The following is a 12,836-nucleotide window of genomic DNA, read 5'->3' as shown; positions in this document are numbered from 1 at the left end:
TTCAGAAACATTAGCATTTTTTTTTTATTTAACATTTAGTTATCATGGTTTATTAACCAAGTGTTATTAATTAGCTATAAAAAGGGCAATTCCCTCAGCTGTCTGTCAGGAAACATATTAAAGAGGTGTATAAAATAGGTAGGACCTACATTAAAACATGGTATATGTCTATCTGATGTCCCCTACTAAGTAGTACATATGAGTTCAACGTCTATATTTTAATATCAATGTTTTCCTTAAAATTACTAATATTAAGTTTCACTATTTTTTTTATCTTTGTGATTGTCAAATCAGTCTGACTTCTCAACAGTAATTATACTGGAATCATTTCAATTATTATGCCATTAAGGTGTTTTATGGTTAACATTATGATAACCATTAGAATTCATTTAAGTATCATATAAGTATCAGTTATACTGTTTAATAACTTCAAATGTGGCATAATATATAATCAGATCTTTATTATGCAGCACTTTTCCTGGTAAACGTCTTATGTTTATTGACAGGCTTCATCCCACTGTGTATAGTCCACATGTTCTTCAAATAATATTTTCCTCTTTTTCAATCTTACACAAGGACAGCAGAGGAAGAAAGGAAAATTCCACGAATTTTCAGGACTCTGAACCACCATCAGAGTAATTCCAAATCCTAAGAGCCCTCCGTTTGGGCATGGGGACCTGCACATGGAAGTCAAATAAGATGACATGTAAATGCTGAAGGTGCTACCCTCCACAATATCATTATATCAAACAGTGCATGGCAGGGACATCTAAATGGTTGCATTCAGTCAAGTAGAGGATATAGTTGCCAGTTCCTGTCTATACCATGTAGCAAATCTCTAATCAAATATAATTATTCCACTTAATGGGTTTAAAAGACTTAATGAATTAAAAATGTATCCTGTTTTTTACTTATTGCATTTTTGCCCTCTTTCTACATAAAATAACTGTATACGTATATAAGTATAAGATATGGGAATGAGTTCAGAAACACATAAAAAATATTGTTCACATGGATCTGCCAAACTTCATGAAGGGACAGCAGTATCTAGAGAACAGGGCACTGATGAACAAGTGTCTTTTCCCAACTTGAACAATGTCCAAAATATGCGCAGGGGAACATTCAATTCATTTAAAAAATTATTATGGTGATGAGCGATGTGGGTCAAAGACATTTAAACTGTGTCTGAATACATTACTGCAACTGAAATTATTATTTTAAAGCCATTCATCGGAGCAAAAGCAGGAGAATGAAACGTGACATTGGGGAGGGTGATATTCATTTCCTAGAATGTCCTTTGGTAACCTCCAAAGAGAAGGTACATCAAGTCTTCTGCTTCATATTCAACCGGCAGACATGAAGGTGATATTGATTTTTTTTTTCTAATGCTTGCCAAGAAAGCAAATCAGCGTATTTCCCCCAAAATAAAACTATGTCTTTAATATTTCATTTATAATTTCTTTTATATCATTACTCTTTGCACTGTAACTCTGAGCCTTATTGACTTACTGACTTTGCAGTTAAACATGAGTCTATGAGACCCAACAACATCTTGTGTTTGGCTGTAAAATAGACATCAATAAAAAAGGAAAAGCCAAAGGAACACTACAAGTTTAAGTCCACCCGAGGATGTGACGATAAATTGCTCCATCTCCCATTTACAGACACTTAAAAGCATTTAATGAGCCTTGAAATCAATAGAATGTGGTTTAGTGCAGAAATTATACTCTTAAAAATTCAAGGCTAATGGGTCTGCTAGTTTGAATAAGTAAATATTCTTAACACGAAGAATATGAGAGGCTCAGTTTAGATGGATATAAATATGCAAGTTTTATTTTGCTTGTTTTGTCAACCCAGATTTACTTCCTGACTATTATTCTTTGTCTAAGTTTGTGTGGCATTGAGCTAATTGGTATTATTATTCTATACACAAACATGAAATGTAACTGTAGCAAAAACATCAGACTGCAGACTTACTATTAAAACAAAAATCTGGCAACTGTCTTTCTTTGTGATGAAAACTATTCTGTATATAAATTAATACAGTGTTTAGATTTATAGACAGCTTTGTCTGATTGGTCATTAATTGATACTAAAGTTTTTATCAGAAAAAAACATGTAATTTCAAGCTTTATCAATGCACACTTACAGATAAAAATATACTGTGTTTTTCTGCAAGTCAGTGACATGAAAGTAGATGTACAGTAGTTCGGTTTTGTGGGTTATCATTCATTTTTTGTTTTTGGTTAGACTGTCTGTTGCATAGACCTTTTGGTTTCTTGTATTTACCCAGCACTGGTGATTCAAAATTATCTGCCCCAAAGATGCACAGGCCATTGCACTTGTAGATGAAAGTCAAATATAGGGTATTGTAGAAAAGGCTGAATTAACAGTTGTTCTGTTTTGTTGTTTGACACTTTGACAGAGCCACAACTAGGTTTCACCATGTATTCTGAGATTATGGTGGGAGATGAGCTGATGGTGACAGTTGGGGCGGCTGGAAAAAACATCCCCTTGTTAGAGCATCACAACGGACTAAAGTGCAGTGTTGTTGCTCAGATGAAAGGCATCATGAGCTGTGATTGCTGCTTTAAAGACATTCTGAAAACTGAGCGGCAGGTGGCTTTAGCTGGCACTGCTGCAGATGACAGTGAATTCAGAAGAGCAAACAAAGGTAAGAGCTGAAAGTGTCCGCTGATGAGGTGGTGAACCTGACCCAGACACATGGAGTAAGTGGCTTGATAAGCATGTTGACATTCACACTCTTACTTGCCTTGACATAACAGTTCTAAATATAGGCCTTCAAATTCCTTGCATGTCTTGGTAAATTAGAAAAAGGGGATCAGTGCAAAGTTAATGTTTGTATTGTTGAATGACCTGATTAAGTTTGTATATATATATATATATAGTCCTCATATTTTCAGAAAACTTGACCTTTGGCCTTGACCTTGAGGTCGGGATCACTGAAATTTGAACTCATCTAAGATGTTTGGCAGATGCACCTGTGCTATGAATTTCAGAACCCCTACATCATCTTGTTCTCGAGTTACATTCACAAACTTGGGTGTCCACGCTGCCCACCCGCCTCCAGGATGCCCATCAGCCTTTCACAGCTGAGGGGTAAAAAAGCATTAGTGACTAAACTAAAAATGAGCAGGATTTAGACACAGTCACAGGCACTTGCTCAGACAGTTACGCTAAGTATCAGGCTTCGCTTTTATACCACACGCAGCCACAAGCTAATGACTAATAGCACCAAACCAACCCATTCAATTTCACTGTATTAATTACATCAGCCCCGCTCAAAATAACAGCATAAGCAAAATGTTTTGATTCAAATTATGTTTTGATCTTTTTCCATCTAATAACACTCTGATGCCCTCCTTCATCTTCACCAGACTATCATCAGAGAGACAGCCACTGCAGTGATAATTAATCGACAAACCACCAGCCTGATGGGTATAATAGGCATCTGGGAAAAATCAATATTAGAGCGCAATCCTCGCGTGCATCGTACCGTCTTTCATCCTCAAGTGGTGACAGAGCATTACCTCCACTCAAATTTAGCCTGCTTGTTCTGTCTAGCAACTGTATTTAAAAAAAGGACAAGTGATGCCTTCCTGGGTCTCAGGAGAGAATGTGACGGCTGAGAAAGACTGTCACAACTGAAGTGCGTGTTTATAGATCAGCCTCGAGTGTTCTCTTTAGATAAGGGTATTCACTGGTCAATCAATGCGGCGATTATATCATCGGTACCTTCCACTTCATTAAACAACTGTGTGAGCTGAAGACACATCCTATACAGAGACACACAGGATGTTATATCAGTATACAGCCTTTCTCTTCGCGAGCCTGCCTTGAATGTTTTACTGTCAGCCATGCTAACAGCCTGCTCTCCACAAGGAGGATGCACTGAACAAATATTTACCCTGATAAACACAGGCAGCTCATTAGACATGTCACTTCAAAGGAGCATGCTAAAAATTACTCAGCACAGTCTCTTGTGACAGAGATGTCAAGGTGCTCGAGAGCCGTATGTGTGTGTGTTACCTGTTACAGTCAACGTGCAGAAGCAGGTGGGAGGCACTGATGGTAAGGGCGATCTTGTGCCACTGGCCATCAGCGAGGCGGTAGGGGAAGGATTCAGAACGTGGCTTGCCTTTGAAGCGGTAGTGATAGCGGATCTCCTCTCTCACCCCGCTGCTTTCCAGCTCAAAGTAGCTGTAGGGGGAGAAGTCACAGGTCACAGATGCTCAGTTTCCTGAACAAAGGAAGGGGAAACTCAAAGAAAACACATTATGTGTACAAGGTTTTATCCAAAAGCAGGTTGGAAGATTTTTCTAAACTTTTGTTTAACGATAAGGATGAAAATGATAAGAATGATGATATTTCCTTTTTGGTTTTGGACAAAGTGTTACTGAAGGTAAGATTTGAGAAGACATAGCAACAGAAAAGGTAGATGGAGAGTGGCTGCAATGCAAATATGGCTGGATCACTATCTGTCCCAGGGAAATGAGTACCCACACAAACAAGATGGAATCTAAAAAGTATGCGACCCAAATATGGCTCAATCAGGCACCAAAACACAGGTGTCTGTGTCACCCTATCTGAAAGTCTCAGAACTTTCTGAACTGTAGAGTAAGAAATTTATCCATCACCCTGCTCAGTAAATAGTAACTCACAACTCACAGCAAAAATACCCCCGAGAGGGTAATTGTGCACTGTAAAAGTCTCAGTTTTCTCTTGCCCAGACCATAACACATACCCAGAGTTTAAAACTAAAACTGGGTCAGCAACAAATTCTTAATTTTGGTGTTTCTGAAATGGCAGAGGAGAGTGGACCTTGGGCAGAAATGCGGCAGAAAGATGAACAGATTGCTCGGTGTAACCTTAAAGCACAAAGTTCATCTAACAAACAAAGACTGGGGGGGCTTTTTCTCTCAGTGTTACCTACTACCCTCACTTTGCAGTGTGACTGCAAGCGTTTAACTTTAGCTCTTCTCTGCACCATGTGTGCTCTACCCTCCACCCTCATCAGGCACGCTAAATTAAGAGCCAACCAGGCACAAACAGCAGCAGCAGCCCAAGAGCCGCAGGCAACAAGTCGTGACATTTCAGCTTCCCTGCGGCTGAAAGTGACCCCAGCTCTGGAACCTCTGGCCTTAAGCACACATACACATTCACACACAGAAAGTACACCGCATCTGGCAAACACATCTCTAATATATAACCAAACATAGCCCAGAATGTCACCTATCCCAATATATTCAGAAGCAAAAAAAACAACCCAAAAAACACAGACTCACACAGGGATCAAGCCAATTCAATACCAAAGCTCAACAGCTCTCATGCATATTTATGAAAAGGGAGAGTGGACCTACTCCACAGAATATCAATCGGAATTATGGGGCAGGATATTTATCCATTTCCCTTTTTGGGAAATGGATAAAACTCAGAAGAACTCGACAAAAAAAAAAAAAAGTGTGCACACATACTGTAACTATGTAGGCGCAGTGGGTCAAAGTTGAACTCAAAAGTCAATCTATAAACTGAAGGACACTTAAAGGATTACACTCCCGTATGCTGTAGCTTTAAGGAAGACTGACGCTGCCACCCACATGCAAAGGGGTTTCATGAATGTGTTTTTCTTTTAATGATGTCATTTTGAATGCAAATGACATGCAAATATTTGGTATTAACCAAGGCAGCATTATCATATCATAAACAAAGTTATGAGAGTTTGGGTTTCAGATTGGCTGTTGCGTGAGTATTGTAATTAAGTCATGAATTGCTTGACATCAAAAACCCTAATCTTTCTCCCAACACCAACCAAAACCTCAAGTTAATGAAAATGGACTGGCTCTTATATAGTGCTTTTCTGCTATACAACATGTCTCATTCACCAGTGCATTTATCTAAGCACGTTTTTCCATGTCTGACTGCTACCTAACATTTACACACCTTCACACTCTGGTGAATGCATCTGCAGCAACTTTGGGTTTAGTATCTTGCCAAAGGACAACTCAGACATGCCAAAGATCAAACCAACAATCTGTTATTAGCAGATGACCTGCTTTACCTCCTGAGCCAGAGCCACCCTATAATGTTAGGTTGTAATAACAAATGCATCTCAATAAATGTACAGTTTGCATTAAAAATAAATGAACTAAGTCACTGAAACTTAGTGAAAATAGACACTAACATTTATAAAGACTCCATCCCACATAGCAAGCAGGTCTGGCCCGGATCCGGTATCAAGCCGGCACTGCTGGTTTACTTCTGGCATGATAAGACGTATGCCACCCAGATATGGGCCAAAACTGGCATAGATGGCACCGTCTATGTGATGGCATGCCATATCTGGCTCGATTGTGGTTTGGTTTATGTGGCCCAAGCCCATAGAAAACAGGTCCGGCCCAGATCTGGCATCAAGCTGACACTTCTGACTGACCGGTGTCATGGCAGAGTGTATGTCAACCAGATGTGGGCCAGGTCTGGCAATGATGGCACTATTTATGTTCCTATTTTTCTTTTTTAGTTAGAAGATCCAAATGCCATGTTGCAATACTATACTGCTATAGTAGCCAACGTTTCAAATGCAGGTTTGACAGGTTTGTGAGTGCACACTTTATCCCAAACCTAGTGACGGTTTACTCATCTTTGCCAGTGGGTGGCTGTAGCTTAGGCGGTAGAGCAGGTCACCTACTGATCGGAAGGTTAGTGGTTCAATCCCTGGCTCCTCCTGCATGTCAAGAGTGTGAATGTGTATGAATATAATCAGGAAGCACTCAGTTTAGAGAAAGTGTGTGATTGGGTGAATATGACATGTTGTATAGAGTACTTTGAATAATAAGGGGAAAGGAAATGCACTATAAAAGAATGAGTCCATTCACTGTCTGAACAGAGTTCTGTCATCTTACTTTTGCACTACTATGTTCCAGCACATGTTGTTATTACATGGCTTGATTAAGGTACACATTAGGCTGATATCTGGGCCAGCACAAGGCCAGCAGTGTGTTTGCAACTGGCCCGTGGCTGCACACAACTTACACATGGCCCACATACCGCAAAGAATGACGGCCCTTTGGTTCAAATTATTTAAATGACTTATCTTAAAAGTTCCAAACAAATAGAGTACCTTTGTTAAGTTGAATGAAACATTTGAAATGCTGCAACAAAACAAGAAGACAAAGGAAAGGAGACGTTGATGATCAGTACATGCTATCTTAGGGTTCAGCTCAAACCTCTTCCACACGGCTAATGATGGCCCATCAACCCCCCACACAGCAGGCTGAGTTAGTACTAAAACAATTATCACGCAGTAATTTAACAGGCATCACGAGGAAATGTTTTTCTACAACATTAAATTGCATTTCCACACTTCAAGTAGAGATGGCTTCATTACAAACATGTGTGCATGTGTAAGAGAAAGGGTAGGGTGGGACTGGCCGGTTTGGAAGGTTGACTTTGTACAGCGTGTCACCTTTTGTGGAATTAAATGAATACATCACTCTAGGCCTACGACGGGCACCAGCCTGACAGCCCAACTCCATCATGCTGCAGGACATGGAGCCGCTGATACTTGTCAGCTGGAGAAGAATCATTTGCATTGAACGAGGTGCAAAAAGAGAATGAGAGCTCTCCAGCTTTGCCTCTTTCACTGATGGAAGCCTCGTCTGGGCTTCAAGAGGCCTGAAATCTCTGAACGAGCAGAAATCCTGATTTGACTCATGAAATAATCATCAAAGGCATTAACTCCACTTCACAGCGAGCGTTTATTTTATGAAGTATTTAGTGGTAGCTATTGTATCCTCGCATTACAGCATATTTAATGAAGGGGAATAATCTATTGGCAGGCAGTCCATTTGTTATGAGCAGCGCAGGCTGACAGCTAATAAAAATGACATATCTGTTTTGGTGCTCTCTGTACAAAATATAAAAAATGAGCCTTATCACCATTTAAATGCTTTCTTTTCATTGCTGATCCTTTAATAACCACCATTGTACAAAGCCACTTTTTTTTAACTAACAGAAACTGCAGTGCTCAAACAGACTCCTAATGTGAGTATGCATAGCTTTCAGGGGAAAAAAATGTTTGCATATCAAACAAAAGTGAAATCTTGTTGGCAGGAATAGAGGGAGGATTGTTTTTAAGTTTAGCTTTGATAGTAAAATATTAGACATTACAGATCCCCCATTTTCTGAACCCAAATAAGTTGAAGGGAAAAATTAACTTCATGAAACAATTAAAATTTGTTATGATACTAAAGCGCAAGGCTTAAAACAATCCCAAACTTTGCTTTATAAATTAAAAAAACAAGTACATGCCATGATTGAATAGCTTATAGAGGTATACCTTTAGCAATACTAGCTCAAGTCATTGTTTTCTGTATGAGTTTAACAGTTTCTCACATCATTCTGGAGGATTTTTTTGTATAGCAATGCTTCTGTTATTTCAATCAGGTTAAACTCTGAACTTTGAGGGCTATCACAATACCTTGATTCTTTTCTTTTTCAGCAGTTGTGTTATAGATACAGAAGAGTTCCTGGTTGACTCAATGACTGCAAGATATCCTGGTCTTAAACCTGGAACCTCAACTCATCAGCCCACCACCACTGTGCTTTACAGTTGGTATGAGGTGTTTGTGATGATATGCTTTGGATTATGGCCAAAATCACCACTTAAGTCCTGGCAAACCTTCCCAAGAAGTCATGCATTTTCAGTGTTTATCTAAATGCACTGTCATGAACTTTTAACATTAGACACACGAGCTGAGGCTCGCAGAGTCTGTCAAGAAGTGTCTTATTTCCTGAGACATTCACCTCTGGGAAAATTGTGTATTAACACAAGACAAACTCCAACTTCTGCTTTTATAGTGGTGTTCACACTTGCTGATGATTAGCTAATTAAGTGCATTCGATTAGCAGCATCTGGCTCTTCTGACCTTCTTTATTTCTATAGCAGTAGGAGTGCACTTCATTTTTCACAGGGACACAGACTTGTACAAAAAAAAAAAAACTGTGCACTTCTAAGCAGCATTTTTGTTGTCCTGTACAGACATAGAGCAAAACGAACATATTTACCCTAGTAAATATGGGACCGTACACTGATTGACTGCTGAAGCCAAAAACTACACTGCTGAGAGAAAAAGAGACTCAAACAAAGTATTACATTTGCAGACTACAGAGCTAAGGTGGAACAGCCTAGTGTGTGAGACATTTCTCCCTGGGTTTGGAACAAAAAAAAAATAGTTCAGTGATCCATTATTAATTTTGAAAAGAAAAATGCTTTGAACCATATACACTACTGCACAGTGAGAATACTGTTTTGTTAGGCTCGCATCTCACTGTCAAGAAAGAAGATCCAGTTATCATTCATATATTCTGATGCCCTCGATGTTGAAGGTAGTGTGAAGAGACACACAGATAACATAAAGAAATTATTCTGCACACTGACACATGGCACAAACACTCAGTGATTGAATGTACTCTGATATATTTTTCTCTAGAAATGTCTCATGTGCCTTAAGGACTGTATTGGTACAAGTTCAGTCCTTGTACAAGGTCATGGTCATCGTATCTTAAACCTAACACATGACTTGAATTATATCTTAGAGCATATACTGTAAGCGTTTCCCAGTTCTTGCTTGTGGGATCCTGAATTATAATCAGATTTCTTCAACTTCTAAATGTGCAAATTTTCCTTTGTCACGAGCATCACAAACAAAATTCGATTTGCCTCCACTGTGATTAGGTGGAGGCATATTTTAATGATTTGATACAGTGCTAGAAAATCCAATCGATTTGATTTTCATATTTATCTGTTAAATGTTGTACCACTCAAAAGTTTGTGGTCAAGTAAAAACATACATTTGTTGTTTTATACAATTTAATACACTATGTTGTCAATAATAAAGAATACTTATTCAAATCATTAATCATTTATTATCTACACAAGTGTACAGAGGCTCTAATGGCACATATGTGCAACAAGTTGTATTATGCTGAAAGGAAAAATTTGGGAATTTTTTTGTGTGTGTGTTAGCAGAGTTAGCACTCTGGTAGACTCTAATTAAAGAAATTCAAATTCTGCTTTTCAGAATTTGACATTAACATCAGAATCTGAGACTGATCTACTGCATCAGTCTCTATGGGCACTGTGCATACTGCCCTTTTCATGTAGTGTTACCAACTGGCTCTGACCAGAATCAAAAGAGAAGCTGGAGACACTGGTGGCTAAAAGAGCAAGAAGACAAATACATCAGTTTGAAATACATAGTATCATATATCATATGCCCCACCGCTCATCATCTAGCACCTTTATTATATGGTACTCATAATAGACAATGAAGTAAGCAGAGTCAGAATCAGAATACTTTAATAATCCCTAAGGAAATTATGCGGTTACAGTTGCTCCAAGATAAATAATATAATATATTACAAAGTATAAAAAAATAGCTCTAATTTATACAAATAGCTCAATTATGAATATCCATAATATTACAGAGGTGAAATCTATATGACTAGCATTTTATTCTAACTTGTAAAACTTTATTTGTTATTTTTACTGTAGAGCATGTGCAAAAGGATGTAACTATTGCTGTGTGTACAGTGTACTACATGGAGGAGTTGTACAGACAGGAATGATTTCCTGTGTCGTTCAGTGGTGCATTTGGGTAATCTCAGTCTCTCACTGAGCGTGCTCCTGTGACCGGCCAGCACGTCATGGAGTAGGTGGGAGGTATTATCCAGCATTGTCCTTATCTTGGACAACATCTGCCTGCCCAACACCACCTTAAAGGAGTCTAGCTCCATCCGCACCACATTGCTGCCCTTGCGGATCAGTTTGTGATTGCGACCCTCAACCTTGCTGCCCCAGCATACAAGAGCATAGAGGATGGCACTGGCCACAACAGACTCATAAAAAATGTTTAAAGATGTTTACAGATGTTTAAAGACCTCAGCCGCCTCAGAAAATAGAGACGACTCTGGCCCTTCCTGTAGAGGGCAGTGGTGTTTTTAAACCAATCCAGGTTATTGTCTATGTGTAATCCAAGGTATTTGTAGTATTCAAAACAGGGGTCACAGATTTTCTGGTCCTCCTAAAGTCTATATATATACTGCTGGATGAAAACTTTGTTGTTTCTATTTTTAATATTCAGCTTAGAAGTATCAGAATAAAGGATTTTTTTGTAGATTTTGTTTGTTTTTACACTAAAAGCAAACCCTCAAGGATTTATGCTCCAGATATGTAATTAACCAAAATCTATTGATTCTTCAGTGCATACATTATTAGCATGGCAGTTTTCAGTTGTGCTAACATGATCAATGAGTCTTAACGCGATACTATTGCATTAGGTAACAAAATGTGCTACTTGAACACAGGATTCTAAATTTATACCACAATAAAAATCATCAAAGATTAATGATTTCAACAGTCACTAACAGGATTTATTGTCAATGCAATCAGAATTAGTTAGATTTTTTTTTTTTTTTTTTTGAAAACTTACTTTCAAGAATCAGTACTCTCCTAAACATTTGACTGGTATGGTTTGGCACAGCCATTTAATAATAATATGATGTGAAAAAATGTAATATGTAAAATGTAAATGTGGGTGTGGTTGTTTTCCAGACTATGTTTGGTTGTTAGTAGCTGCCAGACAACCAGCAGAGACTCCAGGATGTCAACGGTTGCAACAATCATAAACCATCATATCAGTTTTCAAACTCTTAGCCTAACAAGGCAGCAAATGGAAAAATAATTCCTTAAGTGGAAACTGCTGACTTTTGACTAAATAGTCAAAGTGATAAGTGGTGGTATGAGTGTTAATGGGGGATATAACACTTAATACCAGTACAAATTCCTCTAGCATCTTTTTCTATAGTATTATGAGTCTGCTAAGACCAGAGGAGACGGTGGTTCAAACTACTATGTGATAAATAAACAGCCACAGTGGCAGGGTTGCAGGCTGCATCTCCTGAGATGGAGATTGTGGGCTGTAGAAAGTCTCGGAAGTGCTGTGACAGCTGTGGGAGGAAGCTGTTGAGGTGACAAGTGTTCTTTATCAAAATCCAGTGGCATCGTCTGTGGGAGAAAAGTTTTGGAAATGAATGGCTGCCAGAGAGTTCTGGGTTAGCTGTATATCATCCTGCCCTTTTTCTTCACCTCCAGTGTCATGCAGCTATTTCATAGAAGGCAGATGACAGCCAATTATCTGCTCAATAGGAAGGTCAGCACTCTGGAGCTTGTCCATAGAACAGGAGGAGAGGGGGTAAAGCAGATATGACGATGGCAAAGCACACCGATGCCTTCTCTACTGACCTGAAAAGTCTGACCAGGATTGGTTGCAAGGCGTTGTGCTTCAGTTGCCACAAGAAGGCTATGCTTGATTGGAGATTGTGGATTTAGCAAATGTTGCCATCACGTCAGAGGTTGGTAGTGGAAAGGTGCAACTTTAACACCAAAGCACAGCTTGAGGTATACAGATCAATGGGATGTGATGTGAAAGAAGAAATCAATTCTCATTTTCACAGTTTGGACTGTGTTCAGCGCGACATTAATACCAGCCAAGCACTGTGTGAGGCAGGCCACCTCAGGTTTGTTATAATGAGGGTGACGACGATGTCAGGTCTAAACAGTCAATGAATCATTTGGGTACAGGATGTAGTGGAGTGAATAAAACATAAACAGAGGGGAGCGTCTGCCAAAAATTTAAATATGCCTCATCAATGGATTTCTCTGAATTTATTATTAATATTTTGTTTTACTTTGGGCACCAGATTTCTTTGACTCAGCAAATATCGTACTACAAGATGTGCCTCGTTCCCTTTTTTTG

The 12,836-nt window shown here is 38.9% G+C and overlaps 1 protein-coding gene across 1 annotated transcript in view; it reads right to left on the bottom strand.

Annotated features, from left to right (window-relative positions):
• Positions 1-12,836, bottom strand: part of LOC100705180 (protein kinase C-binding protein NELL1) — a 292,322-nt gene that overhangs the window by 218,590 nt on the left and 60,896 nt on the right. Inside the window, exon 4 of the mRNA XM_005458917.4 lies at positions 4,051-4,221. Within this exon, the coding sequence (XP_005458974.1) occupies positions 4,051-4,221 (171 nt within the window). The remainder of the gene's footprint in view (positions 1-4,050; positions 4,222-12,836) is intronic.

Source organism: Oreochromis niloticus, linkage group LG1, assembly GCF_001858045.2.
Source record: "Oreochromis niloticus isolate F11D_XX linkage group LG1, O_niloticus_UMD_NMBU, whole genome shotgun sequence".
Classification (NCBI taxonomy): Eukaryota; Metazoa; Chordata; class Actinopteri; order Cichliformes; family Cichlidae; genus Oreochromis; species Oreochromis niloticus.
The sequence above is the reverse complement of the archived record's forward strand: the minus strand, read 5'-3'. Positions and strand labels throughout refer to the sequence as shown.